General features: G+C 37.1%; 1 protein-coding gene across 1 annotated transcript in view; it reads left to right on the forward strand.

The window, feature by feature from the left end:
- Positions 1-9,739, forward strand: part of npm1b (nucleophosmin 1b) — a 41,770-nt gene extending 32,031 nt beyond the window's left edge. The window contains exons 9-11 of the mRNA XM_088638234.1: positions 1,714-1,794; positions 7,738-7,812; positions 7,963-9,739. Of these exons, the coding sequence (XP_088494360.1) occupies positions 1,714-1,794; positions 7,738-7,812; positions 7,963-8,016 (210 nt within the window). The 3' untranslated portion in view covers positions 8,017-9,739. The remainder of the gene's footprint in view (positions 1-1,713; positions 1,795-7,737; positions 7,813-7,962) is intronic.
- Positions 9,740-17,439: the final 7,700 nt, after the last annotated feature.

Here is a 17,439-nt window from a genome sequence, read left to right on the forward strand (position 1 = left end):
CTCTTTAGGTCACCCAGTACTCTCTCCACATAGTATTTCACAAGTTAAAACTCTGGCCGCAGAGTAAATGAAAACCTGCAATCACAGTAGATTCCTCAGTGTCCTGCTAGTGGAAACAGGCACTGGTTGTGTAACACAGTCATCTTTACGTCATTGGTTTAATCCAAAAGACAGTCTGTAGCCACTTCTGTAGCATTGTCTTGGTGCTTGAAGTTTTATTGTGAGCCACTGTTTTTATTTTCAATGTTAAACCCCACCCCCGGGGGAGAGAGAACTCTTGAGCTTGCAGACATGCGGCTTCTCTTATTTCTTTTTTAAACGTATAAAATTGACAAAGACAAGGTAAAGTGTTAATTCTGTTGATTTCTGTGAACGTTTTGCACATCTAGGTAGACTTGAGGTGGGACTGCAGTGGGATAGGTTTTTGAGTTGCCAGACATTCTTTGGGTTTAAGCTGAATGTGCACCATTAAGCGCAAAAATAAATTAAAGAGAAAAAGATTGATAGTTCTGCGAGTTAAGTATGATGTTTACAAGAAACGTATCTTGAAAGTATTAAAACTGCAGCTGTGTCATTGTATGGCAAATGATTGCTTTCTTTTGCATTCAGTAGTTGCAAATATAGACCTCAGCATCCAAAGAAATTGCTTTCACCTCTGGGCAAAACAGTCATACTCTTGCTGCTTAGTGTAAAGTCTTAACCTGCCCTTTCTTGTATGGAAGCAATAAAATGATAATACTTACCTCTGCTTATTTGTAGAAATAAAATATAATTTGGGTAGAGGTGGTTTCCCATTGCTTTAATTTACCTAAACCCCATTGATTAGACTGCGGATTAAACTGTTTTTTTAACCTTACATTATGACATAAACAGTACGTAAATGTGTTCAGTTTATGTTATTTACATAATTTATAAATTACAACATCATTTTCATTGCATGAATGCTTTATTCAGAAAGTCACACTTGTAGCTGGGTTGGGCCTTATCAAGGGGAATCCAGCACACCAGTGGAAAGTCCCAGTGCACTGTACTCCACCAGTCTGCTGCCAGGTGTAGAGAAGTAGTCAGATTTGCCAAGGTCCTCCTACATCCTGTTCCTCCAAGAGACTTCTTATGCTTTTATTGGAGAAACCGGTCCTTTAAAAAAAAAGATTGTTTTGACTTCATCATTTAAATAGGTCTACGTCTTGATTGGCCACCCTTTGGTACACATTGATGGTGCTGAATGAAGTACCAGATAGCTGTACTACTACTAATTTAAGTGTTTTTAAAAAAACAACGGTGCCCACTGTTGACACTTAAAAACAGCCTTTTTGTCAGGAGGCAGAGGTACCCTTAAGAATCTTATTTCCAGGAAGCATTTTTAATTTTGTGTTTAACAAATTTGAAATGCTACATTAATTGTTTTATTCCTACTGCACTGTAAAAATACATCCATAAAATGCTTCGAGCTTTCTTATGTAAAGGCATTATATAAATTGCTATGTTGCAGTAGCTCAGTAAAAGTTCGTTAAAAAAAAAAAGAATGTCTTCTAAGTTGCTTAATACGTTTTATTAACGAAAAGTTGCTCCTCCTTACTGCACTCCATCTTTCATACTATCAAGGTCCAATTGCAGCTGGAAGAGACACTTTACTTGTCTAATCTCTGTAAATCACTTTTGGTTTCAGCTAAATTATCAGTTAATATCTTTATGCATATTTCTTCTCTACAGAGTCCAGGTGGAAACAAAGAAACATCTCCAGGAAATGTACAAGACATCAAGGCCAAATTATCGACTTTATATGTTGAAAAGGTAAAAATCAATTTCTACATGTAGTTCCTGTAATTTCTAATATCAATAGGAACTAATCAAGTTGATTCAGAATTTACTGTCTGGTTGCACAGATCTCTTCTGAAAAAAAGCAGGTATTATTAGCAAAAATAATCATCATCAAGGTAAGCTCCTAAATACTAAAAATAAAGCTCACTCTTGCACTAGTTTCTTAATAACCAGAGATGCAAAACAAATGTATCCCATTACAGCTGCAATCTCAAATATCACAGTGTAAATTAGTGGTTATTTTATTAGTGGAAATGTTTTGAATAAAGGCAAATAAGTTGGTTAAGCTGCCTTATTTTGAGTCAAGTTGTACAAATAGGCATGTCCATTTACAATGTATTGACCACCTCCTTCATCGGTAGATTTGGTGAAGAAGTTGTCGTGGGAAATTCTTCATCAGCGGAGCAGGACACAGTCTTGTGCAGATTCAGTTTTATTGAGCTCAATAAGTCCGACAACGCGCGCTGGGTCTGGACTTATTGAGCTCTATAAAACTGAATCTGCACAAGACTGTGTCCTGCTCCGCTGATGAAGAATTTCCCACGACAAACTCATACTTCTCTTTTTCGTATTTTCTGTTTCGGGGGTGAATCCGATTCCTTTTGATTGACAGAAAAAGTTTTCGCTGCAGACTCAGTTGTTGGGGACAGAGGGGTAGCTTTGTTTTGTTCTTTGCTTTCCTGCACATGTGCTGCCCCTGGGAGTACATCTCTCCATCAGCTTGTTCTGGGTCCTGTAGCACTGTTCTGGTATTGGCAAGGAGTTTCTGAGGGCGCTACCTGTACTGATGGGTGGTGTGTTTTTATGATCTCACTGAACTGTTTTTATCTTTAGATTTGTCATGATTAGTACACCATGGTGTATAATCTTCGGCTTTGCACTTTTTTATGCATTCCAGATTCTTAGATTTTGATTATTTGGAAGTAATGTTTGTCGGTCACTGAATTTTTATTTTGTTTCCACTGGACTGTATGCTTTTTAAATTACTTGTTAGTCATTTCGATTTTTGTTTTGCACAGGAACAATCCCAATGTTGCCATAATATAGGAGTCTCATCTCAAACAGCAGAATGTTCCCAGATTTTCTAAAAAATCTTGCTGACCAATAATAGAAGTTAATTTTGCTGAACCATAACTTATTATCTATACTTTGTAAAGAGTGTGATGAAGACTAGAGCATGTACTGTAGAAAATAGAGTAACCAAGCAAAAGAAACGTCACTGACTAAACAGTTATCAGACCTGACTGAATGTACAACAGTTCAGTCCTTAACGCTAACATAAATGCAGCTCTTATCCACTAGATAGCTCTTGATAGATCACGTGTGTAAAATGGACCCTAAACGAACACTGCAAGTTGTTTCTCTGTGCCGATGTACTCCTGACCGTGGACTAGTCTACAAGTGGCTGGTCCAGAGATTGATTATAATCACTTTTCTCCAGTTACAGATCGCCTTTTTTCAGTAAGAACGTAAAGTGCACGTTCTACCAGTAGTTAATTTTTTCAGATCACAGTGCTGTACGCTATATCAATCGTGGCATATCGAGCAACCCTCACATTTTAGAGGATGGAATTAAGGACTTCATCAGGAGCGTGACTGCACTGTTTGCCTCTTATTTTGACAAAAACCATTTATGCAAAATTAATGACCTGCAATTAAAATGAGCTCCTCTCAGACACACACTGATAAGCCTTCGATCTGGAACGACTGCACATAAATTCAGTTCAATTCACGATACTTAACTTATCCCAGGGGGGCAGTTTAAACAGCAAGCAGCGCAACATGCCACACCAGACAAACAAAAAAACATTAGGTAAATGTATATATAAGTATAACAGCAAACAGACCATAGAAGATTGAAAGTAACAGTGTGAAATTAGATAGTCGACATTCGGTTTCTTATACGCAGGGCGAGACATAATCGTTACTTTAATGACAGCATATGATGCCATCTTCTAGCTTTAAGACTTGTCAACAATGAAAGCCTTGTGAATACCCCCTCTTTTGAGATCTCAGGAGGTGAAGTACAGTATAGTATAAAGTATAACATGTAATGCTTTCTGACTTCATTCTGAATTCCGCTGTTTTATTCAGATGTGTATAACTTTATTTTAATAATCCTGAAGATCATGATGATTGTGACCCGCCTGGTGCCTCAGATTCTTAGGCTGAGTTAAGCGTAGACTGTAGGCTGGGAGTAAAGGCAAGTCCCCAGAGCTGAATGGTACTGTATACCCTGGAGTCTTTTTCTCACCTTTTGGGATTAGCTGGGACCCTTACTGCTTGAGATAATTCAAACGGCTCTAGACAGCACCTCCTTCATTGTCACATCAATGCCACCATTGTTTCATTCTTACTGAACAGCTATGTTAAGTCATTTTCATATCACATTTAGATAAACTGAGATTTAAATGGATCCTAATTCACTTGAGTCATGCATTTCAGTGATAAATAACTCTCCCCTGCATCATTTTATATGCTTCTACACAAGTCCCATTCTAAGGATTCGCCGTGTGGAAGAGGAAATGGCCATATGTGAAATCCTAGATACTGTACAGTGACGAATCCCCAGATGGGCTGTCTTTGCCAAACTTCAAACCACGTTTTTGGTCATTCATTTTGTGCCAGGTCAGAATTCAGTTTGATGGTCTTAGTCCTTTTTCATGGAGACAGCCAGAAGCAAACTTAGATACGTGGCGGTTTATCCTATTTCTTATCTCCAGGATTGGCAACCTGCAGCATGCTTGCTGTTATTGACGCAAAGATGGATTTTTAACAGCATCTGCAGTAAAAGTCTAATGAGCCACTAAGAAATTAAGTTAAAAAACATGTTTTTAAATATGCTTGACTGTTCTGTAATTCTCTACAACGTGCTACCCAATGGAAGCTCTACGGCACAGAAAAAAACGATTCACTTGATTTATTTAATTATTTTTAGCGGGGCTAGTCTATTGTTTTCACAGGAAAGCTCCCTGATAACATTTTTCACACTAATGTTAAAGGTTAAACATTGTAAGATAAGGTTTTGGCCTGCTTTTGGACTGTCTTGATGCAATCAAGATCTTTTTGTAAGAAAAAGGTCAAAATGACCCTGAAGTGCATGACAAAAAATGGGTTGCATTTTGTCAGATTTCAGGATTTCCAACATTTTGGCCCAATGTTTTCTTTTCTGATTAAATCAGCCTTGATACTAGTGATATTAATTTTTGATGTTTTGGTAGATACATGTTATGGATTTTTAAATGTGCAGCAGTAAAGTTAGATATCGACAAAGTTGGATAAATGCTTGATTTTCATTTCTTAGAACTTCAGAAGCTTCTTAGTGAATCCACCTAGAGATTTCAAACTTCTTGCATTTTGTTGAGGATGATTTGAGAATTTTTTCACTTTATCATTTACACACCTAAGACACTGTGTTTCAGATGTTTCAGAGGTATTTTGACGCGTGAAGTCAGTTGTTTATCCTGTAATCTGTTAGCAACTAAACACTCAGAGACTTGCATTCTGCTTAAAGTGTCAAGCAAGGGCAAGGATCACACTAAATGGTAAGAATTAATTGATTGATTTGAGATATTATTATATTTAAATATTCAAATTGTATTAATCAAAATGTAAGTAGGACTATCGTTGACATAAAATTGTATCAATTGCACACGGATCCGTAAAAACCAGTGCTTACACTAACTCTTGGCATGCCCCTCCTGAAAGGTTGCCAACCCCCGTCTTGTCTGATCACAGTATGGTGTATGGTGGAAAAACACTATTCGCACTAAGTGGTATTTGTATTCTTCTGTTTTTCAGAATGCAATCTTTCGATCTGGCTGCTCTTCCTTTGCTTTTTGTCTGTTCTGAAGTCGGAAATTTACACTCTCCCAGAGGTCACGAGAAACTACTGTCTGTACATTTCAGGCGCTTTAGTCATGTTATAATTTACCGGGCTCATCTTTTTTTATGCCAGCAGTCTTCATTTTGCTGTGCGTGCTTTCTGGGCTCCCTGCTCAGTACTGTCTTGTGGAAATCCTCATCATAAACCACTGGTTATCAGCGGTGTTCGAAACAGAGACATACCTGTGGTCAAAAACACCACACCTGTGGTTTCTTCGGGTATTTTTTTGGAATAATTCAAATCTGGAGTACAAAAATATTCTACATAATTATATCCATTTGGATTTTATTCATGGAAGCTCGGGGTCTTTTTTTCACCTCTTCTGGGGGTGTTCAGTTCTTTTCTGGCAGTGGGTCCCCTTAACTGTACCAGTCTAGAGAAAAACATTCCCTTGTCTACGGCGCTTTGATAGATAATGACTGATGAAGCTGATTTATCTCTTCAACAAATTAGATTTGTCTGTCTGGCAGTACTGCAGCTCAGAGAGTGATCACTCGCTGCTGACAGCTTCCACGTGTCCCACTGTAGAGTCAGTGAGCTTGCAGAGCCTGGGGGTCGTTCTACATTTAGGGTGACAGGCACCTGTTATCTTTAACATTTTGGGAATAACTGAACTTAACTGAAACTTGTCAAAAATCGCAATTGTGCCGTATGCAGCAATCTTTGTGTAATTTCTAGTGCTTTTGCGATGATCGTTTCTAAACACCCCTTCATGGCAGCACTAGAGAGTGACTGGTACTGTGCTCAGATTATTAAAACCTTCCTGAAGATAACTGAATTCAGAGCATTGAGGAATACCACGCCCTGATGGAATAGGTATTCCTAAGTGTTCTCCAGAAATGGTCCTTTTTCGTAACAAAATTAAAACTCCTTTCAAACCTTTGCTGAACTGCTCTGGTCCAGTACTTCTCCCGTGAATCCTCTGCAAGCTCTTTACTGTCTTGACCTTGTACATAAGGAGCCCAGGAGGGGACTGTCCGAGGCTGGGGAGCAGCAGTGCACATCGCTGAAGCGATACCTCGCTGAAACACTGCCCTCTGGTGGTCGTTCTTGGGGCCTGCCATGGTGGGAAGGGGTGCAGTGGTTGCCATTTTGGAGGGCACGTTGGCTTCTGTGGTTGGGAGAGAGAGGAATAGTTCTCTACCTGGCGAGCTTTGGTTGGTGAAAAAATGCGACAGTTACTCTTTATCATGTTCTCGTTTTGTATTGTTCAGTTTCCAAAACAGAGCAAAAACAAATCTTATAAACGGGTTATTTTATTGGTGCTACTGTATGAATGATAGGGTATGCAAGTGAGTGCTGAAACAGCTTTAGTATTGACTTCAGGTGTATCTGTTTAGTGTCCTTTTTTCTAAAATGTTCATGAGGAAATGTTCATGCCATGCAGTTTCTTATTCTGAGCCATGCCACATGGTCGTGAAAGAAAAAAATAGAAATATTTAAGGAACAACAACGTGAGAGTCCATCAGACATTAGAACAGTCGCAACAGCTGACCTGCCACTACAGGTTGTTTGGGTCCTCTCATGTTTGTAAGTAGGTTCACATGGTGTATTAATTGGTTAATTACTTAATTGGCAAAGGGCAGAGCCACTTTCTTAGATGAGTTTAATTCAGACAAAATTTAGTTTAGATATGGATTCACTGTGATAGTTGGTTACAGAATTGGGTTGGTTACAGAATGTTTTTTATTTGCATATATTGCTCAACATGGTCAGAATAAAATCTCCTTGCACCAGATTTTTCTTCCCATCCTAGTTTTGCCATGTGCTCAGCCCTCATGAGCACCTGGTTAGAGGTTGGCCTGTCATAAACAAGTTTCAGATTAAAGCTTACAAGTTTAAATATGGAAATAATCGTAGAAACATTGAGTGATGTCTAGCCTCTAGTATTATTTCTTACTAATTATTGAAGCATAAGTAAAAACAAATTAAATAAAGGATGTTTTTACATTATTTTCAGGGGGTGTTTTGTCCACAACTGTATGTAGTAGCATTACATGTTGTTTTTTTTCTCTAATTTGCCCAAACAGAAAATGTCCCTACCAAAGACAGAACAGAAATTTGAAAACTATGCAAGAAGTTCATTAAAGATCACTGATAAGGAAGTAAGTATGTCTGATTTTCTTAGTGTAGTGTTTCTGTATCAGTTTCTGTTATATTAGTTTGTTGTACAATATAAATGCCTGACACTGTAGTGTTCTGCTTCTGGTCATTATTAAGATTTTATTTAAAATGATTTTTTCTCTCTCTTTTAGGTAATAAAGGAGCTTTGGGAGTTTGTACAGACATTTAAAACAGGAGGAAAATAAGACTGTATCCTAGACACTGATATAATTGTCATTATAATGCCCCTTTTGATCATCCTTCCTGTTCATTGCACTGATGTGGAGTTATCCGAGCTCTGAACGTTTATGCTTCTTTGTATGTGTATGTTTATGTTAACTATTGTTTTTGGAATACCTGCAAAATCCACACATCAGTTATTTCGTAATCAAAAACAATAAACAGTTGAACCTGTTTTCTTTACTGTTTAGTTCAAGAGTACAACAGAAATCCAGAAGTGCAGTCTGTTTATGTAACACATTTTTTTTTACGGAAACTTCTTAGACCAGAACTTTGCTTTGCGGTTAACAAACAGAATCGCCTTTTTAAGTTGTATTCTGATCCGTCAAACTGTTGTTTAGAGAGTATTACCATATTGTGATGCTGGGATTTTGTGTATTTCCACAGACCAAGTTGTGCAGAATGAAAAGTTTCCACAGTGTACATTGATATTAGCTTCTGTGCATAGAATGGTACAATCTTCATATTGTGTAATAATAGTACGTCCTTTAATTATGGAGAATGTAGTTAATGAGGTGCCGTCCTTTTTACTTCTTGTAATCCCCCAGTAATCATTTAAATGCCAGAGGTGCTCAGCATCATTACAGTCATGCAAGCCCACACATTTGTTTCCCAAGATTGCCGCTGTATTAGTATCAGATACTTTTTGCTTAATTCTGTTAGGTTCATTTTATTTCATTTTAAATTTATCTTAAGTTCATCTATCAGTGTATTAAGATGATCTATTACTAAGATTAGGAACAAGTAAGAGGTTTATTCCCTACTGAAAAAAAGGAGAAAGAAAACACAATGTTTCAGCCGTGGAGCCTTCTTCAGGTGTGCCTTCTTCACGACACCTGAAGAAGGCTCCACGGCCGAAACGTTTTGTTTCCTTTCTCCTTTTTTTCAGCAGGGAATAAACCTGTTACTTGTTCCTTTGCAGCCTACGCATGCTGACGCGGCTCCCCACCTGAACTATTACTAAGATTATCTTTTCATATGTTTTGGAACATCCTGAGCCTTGTAAATGCTTTTTTACCCAACAAGAATGTTACTTCTTTTTATTTTAGTTTTTACCTTTTTGAAATTACATTGTAGCTTTTATATCCATGTACAGCGCTTCCCTGTTCTAACTGCTGCTGGGATTCATAATCGGGAGACAACGTTATTTGTGTTTTGTATTAATGTAAGTATTGGCATTCAGACTCCTTAAATGATTTACCCTGTCCACAAGCCAAATGAATACCCTGTATATGATATATAATAACCACTGTTGTTTAATTGTACTTTTTGTTAGAAGATTCTGTAAATTCTGAACTACGGAATGCAAGGACCTTTGTATATAATTGGAGTGATTTGCTCTTGGTTTATAAAAAGAACAGTTTTCCTTTTGGGAAGTACTATTACTTTTAATGTTTATATGTTTCAACTTCAATGCATTTAAATACAGTTTTGTAAAGCCAACACAGAATTTGTGATTTTCTTTTACCTAGTTTGAGAGATTCTGTATAGTACAGGCAAACTCCTGTTCAACATTCATATTTTTGCTCAAAATTCCTGGAAACACCTGGTTTAAAGCTATTTCTTATTTAAGCCATCGTTGATGCATGCTGATTGCTCTTTCATCTTATTGGAAGTTTTCCATTTAATTAAGGAGTTTTGTGGGAGCGGTGTCTTTGGGGAAATAAAAAAGCAAGAATGTGTCAAACACTCTTCTGTACTGACATTTTGTGAGTCTTATTGCATTGTTCCTGTAATATTCTTTCTAATATTATAGTTTCTTTCATAAGATACTGTATGTCAGGGGGTTTAGTAAAACAGTAAAAAAAACATTAGAAGCTGAACATTAAAAGTCAGAGTACCAAAGTAAGTTATGTTTTAAAAGGTGAAAAAGCTCACATGTTTCGGACAGGTAAAAAAAGGATACAATTAGCAAATTCACAACCCTTGGTTTGAGAAGCAGCGTTTCTGTCGTGCACAGCAAAAATAGAAAAGTGGAAAAGGAGCATAGCCCATGAATAGTCCTAGTCTGTATATGGAGGTCTTTCACTACAGCTGATTCATCAATATCTGTTAATTATTTAATTAATGAAACCTACAGGACTACTCATACAACAAAATTCATTATTTTTGTTTTCTTTTGTACAAACACTAACCTGCTTAGTAGCATGCCTCTTCTGAAAGCACCACAGGCTTCTTTAAAATTGTGCTGATATAAAGTGCCTGTTATATTTCTCTGCCTATGATCACGTACAGTTGCAGTTCCTGCAGAGGCCAAATGAATAAAACAGACTAGTCCTGTTTTTTACCTTCAGAATCCCTCCTTGGAATCAGTCTTACCACAAAAAAAATTTAGTTCTTGTCTTCCAGACAGCCAAGCAATATACATTCTGCAACGTGAATTTGAGACTGATGCTCAATTAATCCTTCTGCCACATTAACTTTCATTTTAACTTGAAAGATTTTCATGGTGGTTTTGTGTTTCCTATCTGAGATGTATAAGTGGCCAGAAAGATGTCACTGAAAATAACCAGAGGCTGGTTTTCAAGTATGAAAAACACAGAAGGTGTGTAAGAAATTCATTTTGAACCCTGTTCTTGTGTGCTTATAGTAGCGTGAACTGGCTGGCTCTTACATAGGATCCTAGTGGGAACAGATTTTTAAGGTTTAGTTTAAGAGTACTATAAAATGGTAAAAGCTGCTGTTTTGTCAAGGCAGAACTGAGTCATGGCAAATTTCAAAGTTTTTTCTTGGCTTTGTAAGGGCACCTTATTGAAACACATTTAAAACCAGATCTCGACTGTGGTTTCCCTTTAGTGGAAACCAAGAAGTCTGAGGAACTTTTAACAATGAATAGATGTACCTATCTTATTTCACACCACAATTAGTAATAGGTTGCCCAAGCCTTTACTACTGTACTTTTTCGGATCACATTTAATACAGGTATTGGACTGATACTGGAATGGAATGTCATCATTATGACACAGAAAATATCACAGAAGCATCCATAATCAAAACTGATTTTGTAGGATTTTTACGCGGTGGCCACAGGAGTGTCAGAGGAGTGAAGTGTCAGACATTTGCTGACTTAAAAAGTTCTACAGTTGAGTGATACACTGACTAAGTTGAAATGTTAATGGCCAAAACTGTTTTTCACACAAGACAAAGCAGTCATGCTGAAGCTTTAGCTGAAATAAAGCAGGAAAACTATTTTTTTCTGAATATTTACAGTGGACTGAATGCCTTGTGAACTATGAAAACCTTCTTTGGAAGGGGTTGGTTTAACAGAAAAAAAACCTGGCTGGTTTCCGAGTTCATCATTTATGAACACGCTCAGACTGAAACAGGGGTACTTGTGTCTTTGTCTGCAGCTTCAGCCCGTTGTCTGTTAATTTGACTTTGGAAAATGAAGGGATTTGCATTTATCATAAAGAGGGACACAACCGTGAAAGCTGTAGTGATTTGTTATAATATCAGACTTGGTGCTCTCCATAGAAATGATTGATTTGTTGTTCAGCTTCTGTTTTGGTTACAATTTGGAGACTTTTACTCTTAGCTCTGCAGTAGATTTTTTTTCCAGTATCATCAGTGGATTCTTCAACATAATGAAGATGTGGTAAGTTATCAAACATTGCTGTGCCAGTACTTTTAAAGGGCACTGTATGTACAGAGTGTGATGCCATTAGGGGTGTCATCCTGAAGGGAAGATACTTTTCATGGTGTGTCATGGATGTTTTAGAGGTTTGTGTCTGCAGAGAGATGGTGGCTGAAGAACATCATTAATTAAAATGGCAGTGTTACATAATTACTTGAACATGGGACAGGTGTGCTTGCTGTTGCAAGCTATATAAGCAGACTATTGACTTGCTAGTTGAGAGGACTGCAAGAAAAAGATATAGAGGAGTGAGGCTTACTGAAGTCAAAAACTGGAGAGCAAACTCAGTATGCTTGTGCTGCTATGCGGTATTGTAAGTGCTTGTTTCTATATTTGTTGGAGGAACTAAGATGTGAGAAATACTGGATCTGGATGGAATGAATCATGTTGCATGTGGAATGTTTGCTCTACCTGAAAGCCTGCACTGATTTCTACCCTAATACTGTTTGAAGTAAGGGAGAGGCACAGCTTACTGTGGAGAGAAGGCGAACAGCAGGCAAGACTGTGACTGAATAGCTGCTGCAGTACTGGCTGAGATGGAGAACGTGCCAAATATAAATTCGCCCGGAAGAAAATACGGGAAAAAAAGATGGAAAGCAAAACCCGAACACAGAAAGGAGGAGGAAACTGTGAAACTTGGCAAATGACTTGGGATTGTGTGAATAAAGAGGCTTTATTTTTCCTTTATTGTATAAAAAAACTGCAGTGATTTGATTTGGTGAAAAGGAATTATATTGGGAAGCTGCACCTGATATTTGAGCAGGGAGGCTTGTTTAGTTGTTCCAACTAGTGAGCTAGGTTTATTTTATTACTTTTTTGCATTTATTTTGTGAGATAATTAAAGGCAGTTTGAACTGTATTATTTTGTTCGGTGTGTCTGTCTTGAGTGTCGCATGTTTTAAGTGCCTGTTTGATGACTACAACCCCTGCGGCATCACAGTAGCCTATGAAAATTGTTTGGTGTGACGATTGTTAGGAACCACACTATATCTGTACAATATCTATATAATATATTTAATATATTTTGACTGCTAATAGAAATGTATGGCAGAGGAGATATTTCCATGTGGATTATGAAATGTCAAAATACTTACTATGTTAACTTTGTAATGGTTGAACAATAAATCTTTTAAGTGTGGTGTTAAACAAGACAATTTTGGTCAATGAGAGAAGAGTGTTGTGGGTTTGACCAAGCTGACCAAGGAATCTTCAACAGGTTCTTTACATTTTCTCATGTTTTCCAGATGCCATACCATTAATTATTTTTTACTCAAGTGCAAAATGTTGTTGACTGCTCACAGTTGTTTTTGTACACTGGGGATTTAAGAATGCATATTTGTCCAATTGCATTATTGCAGCATAACCTAAGGAAATAAAAACAGATATAAAACAACAAGATAAAATTAAAAAATCATAAATTTGGATTAAAAAGTAACCTCCTTTCATGACATGCACGTGCAAATGATGGTGTCACCTGGAAATCATTTGGGAATACACAAAAAAAGAAAAATTAAAAGATAAAAAGTTTGATTGTCCATTTACTATCTCTACAATTAAAACCATAAGAAAGTTTAAAAAAGAGATGAGGCTATCTTCTAGTTTGTTGTGTAGTTATTAGCTAATTGATCCAAGGATCTTACCCCGCTGTTTCTTGAAAGAGGCCAGGATATTGTCTTCAACAACATGTCTGGGTAGCTTGTTCTAAACCCCCATAGCCCTCTGCATAAAGAAGTGCCTCCTGTTCTTTGCTATTTCCATGGAGTTTTCACATGTCCCCTGGTTCATGTTCATGTGTTCGTTCCGACACAATCTGTTGGGCTGACTTCGTCAGTACTTTTGAGGATTTTGAATACTTGTATCAGGTCCCCTTGTAGTCTTCACTGTTCAAGACTAAAAAGATTTACTTGTTGTCTGTCATTGTAGGATATTCCCCTAAACCCTAGAATGTATCTGGTTGCTCTTCTGTGGATTCCAGGGCAGCAATATATTTTCTACAAGGTGGTTACCGAAATATTATACAATATTCTATATGAGGCCTTACCACTGCATTATACCATTTTAGCATAATATTACACTTTTAACGATACATCTAGCATTTAGTTTGCCTTTTTAATTGCTTCTCTATATTGTATAGAAGATCACATCTAAATGACATGTCAACATAAACACCTAAGTTTCTTTCATAAGTAGCCTCTTCTACGACAGGTTTTTATATTGATATTTATAATTATAATGGTATTTATCATTTATTTTTACTAGCTGCACCTAATCCCCTGCACTTGTCTACAATCTACATTAAATGTCATCTGTCAGGTGTTTGCCCAGTCATTAACTTTTTCTTTAAAAGTTTGAAATTTCATCTGTGGCTATTCAGTGTTCGCTAATCCTCCTAATTTGGTATCAAGTGCAAACTTCACTCTTTTACTAACTGTTTTGGGATATAGATCATAGATATACGTGAAGAAGAGCAGTGGTCCTAGTACAGATCCCTGCAGTACTCCACAAATTATGACACTCAACTTCAAGAATTCCACCTAATCGGTACCTCCTATTTAATAACCATTTCTAAATCCAGACACTCATGTTTCCTGGAAAACCTATCGCCTGCTATCGGAGAATTAAACTTTAAAAAGAGAACTTTATCAAAAACCTTCTGAAAATCGAAATATCCCATATTGTATGCCCATCATTACTGTTACTTTCTCAGAAGCCTCTAACAAGTTAATTGGGCAAGACCAGCCTTTTCTAAATCCATGTTTGCTATTTCCTATTATACGGGATCTAGGATTTTGTGGCAATTGCCTAGATCTAGAGTTTGGCTGTTGCAGTTCTTTTAAGATGTTCCACAAATTGCACAAGATGCAGATTATTGATTAAACACCATTTTTTCTGAATTATTAAATATGTACAGTAGTTTACTTTAATCTGTGTTTTCGTTTAAATTCTGTTTGTCTTCCTGCCTGCTGTTCACACCTTTTCTGCATCTCCTGCTGACTGGCAAAATACACCAATGGTTGTCAATCTGTCAGACAAAGAATAATCTACTTTAGGAACAAGTAATACGTTTATTCCATGCTGAAAAAAAGAAGAAAGAGAACACAACGTTTCGGCCGTGGAGCCTTCTTCAGGTGTAATCTACTTTAGTTATAAGTAAATAAAGGCAAATTACTAGCTACAGCAATTACAACAAATTTCAGAATTAATAGAGGTAATGGTGCTTTCTTTGTCTTACATGTACAAAAGTGTGTGCTAAGTTCCAAACAAGCAGCACACAATACTCTGCTAAACTTGCTGTGGCATTAATGGATTCTTTTCATAGAGGGTACGAGCAGTGCAGAACTTCACTACAACTGGAGGAGCAAGCGCAGTAAATTGTTCCTCCAGTTAAAAAGTGTTTCATTACGTTACCACTAGGTGGCAATAATGCTAAACTCCTGACTCCAGAGGGAAAAACAGCGAGTAGAAATTTACCTTGTTGGTGTTCTAAAGTTCTGTTGTCTCTTTCATGTGCCATGGACATGATCACTTAAATGCGCCCAAAATTAATATAAAAAAATACTTGCATAGAAAATCATTTGCAAATCCACACTATCTACTTGCTCTTATGAAAATGGAAAAGGCCCTACAAGCCAGTGCAATCTTGTTGTTTATACAAGAACAACATTTCATAGCATTTTTAAGAAGCAGATGCATTTTTAATGTAAGTCTACACTACCTTTGTCTGAATGTGTCCTGCTGTACTCTTTAGCTGACTCACTCTTCACTCTAGTTTTATAAGATTCTGATAGAGACCTTCTTAAAAAATCACTCTAAAGTTTTAAAGCACGTGATTTTACCACAATTTCCCAAACTTTTATGAAAATGTACAGAATTATATTTAATCAGTGTATGGAAATTTTAAGCTCTGAAATGTATGAAAAGTTTTTGGAAAGAGCAGTGCCTTAGCATACTGAATCCTGCTGGTGAAATGTGATAATGACATTGACCACGTCTGAGAGTTCTGGCTTTGGGCGATCTCATTCCTTCACAATGAAAACTGTGAATGGATTGATCAACTCAGGATCAGATTTAATGATTTAGGCTTGCACAGGAAAAGTTATAGATGTCAAAGCATCCAATATAAAATAGAATTGTTTTGCCCTTAATAATATCTGCCAATGTTTCATATTTTACCATGAGATGATTCATAATCAATAGTTGAGTCATTCATACTAAACCCTAATGTAGATGTAATGTAGTAATTCAGAATTCAGAAACTTTTATTCGCCAAGTCCAAAATATACAAGGAATTTCTTGTGGTGAAGGTGTCAACATAAATTCCAAAATAAAATAAAAGAAAAAAACCTACAGATAAAAACAAATCTCAGTGATACAGTACGTACCATTTAAAAGTATATAAAGTTGAATAATAAAATGTACGATGAGTACGGCATATATTTACCAACCGTCCGGAGAATTCTTTGGCAAAATTTCCTCAGGAATATACTGAAATTCAGGAAAAAAGTTTTGTGTTAATGAGCTCCTAACATATAAGAGCTCATTCCGTTCGAAAGTAATCTGAACTGTTTTGCTGTACGTGAGCTTCACAAAAACAGACAAACAAACATACGAGACACCAAAACACAGTGGCTGCCTCTCGGGGCGCCATCTTAATATGGCGGAGTAGCGCCAATTTGAATTTGAATCAGTTTGTTTTATTAGCAGCGACGAGGCTGTCCGAACCACTGCCCCTGTTATTCTACGAGGGGTGAGGAGGGGAGCTGCTGCAGGGGCAAAGATGGGGTGGCGAGAGGGCTGCCAGCATGAAACACCCAACTGGGGCTAGCAAGAACCACCATATTTATACAGAGGTGGGCAAAAGTGGGCAAGTTTAGGGTGTGACCTCCTCCTGAGATTTTTGTTTGAACCTCGTTTTTTTCTCTCTTGGTTCATATCAAACTGAGTTCCACCAGAACTGCAAACTGTTTTACCCGTCTATGAAAGAGGAGCCTTAGAAATGTCTGCAGAATCACCACATTTCCTATGCTAAATTTTACATTATTATTATAATGTTGTTATGTTATTACAGCTCTTAAGGATTCTTTATGCAAAGGGTTTATGGGAGTCTGGAACTAACTACCCATCCATGTAGATGAAGCTGATACCACGGCTTTCTTCAAGACACTGCTGGATGAGATCCTCTGATCAATAAACTACTGGCTATCAGTATGAGCCAAATGGCCTCCTCTCTCTCATTTGCAACCTTTCTTCATGTCTTAAAAGGTGCCCCTGATAGGTCTGTACCTGTACATCCACTCTTTGCCATTTGACTTCACCTCATCCAATCCACATCCAAGAGCCAAATCCTGAAGGCATCCATATTTTCAGACCCATGTCATCAAATTCTTACAGCATAATCATAATGTTCAGTGTTAGGTCAGAGTCTGAACAAATCCAGACTGTATCTTAAATTTAATTCCATCTAAATGTGTAATAATTTCACCACAGTTCGGGCTATGATTCCAGATATATGCACACACATATATATATAAACTGTACCCGCATATTATTTTTTCTTCTGATAAAAAATATATATATTTTTATAGAAGGAAAATCCTGATATAAAGAAGGATAAAGTTTGAATGACACTCTGAAGAGTGACCTAATAATTTCTGCTTCTAAAATGCAGTATATATATTTTTCTTCTTAGTCTGTTTATTCTAAATTTAATTGTCAGTGCTAGGAACTGAACCTTACTGTACATTATTATTCATAA

Source organism: Lepisosteus platostomus, chromosome 1, assembly GCF_059453375.1.
Source record: "Lepisosteus platostomus isolate fLepPlt1 chromosome 1, fLepPlt1.hap1, whole genome shotgun sequence".
Taxonomy (NCBI): domain Eukaryota; kingdom Metazoa; phylum Chordata; class Actinopteri; order Semionotiformes; family Lepisosteidae; genus Lepisosteus; species Lepisosteus platostomus.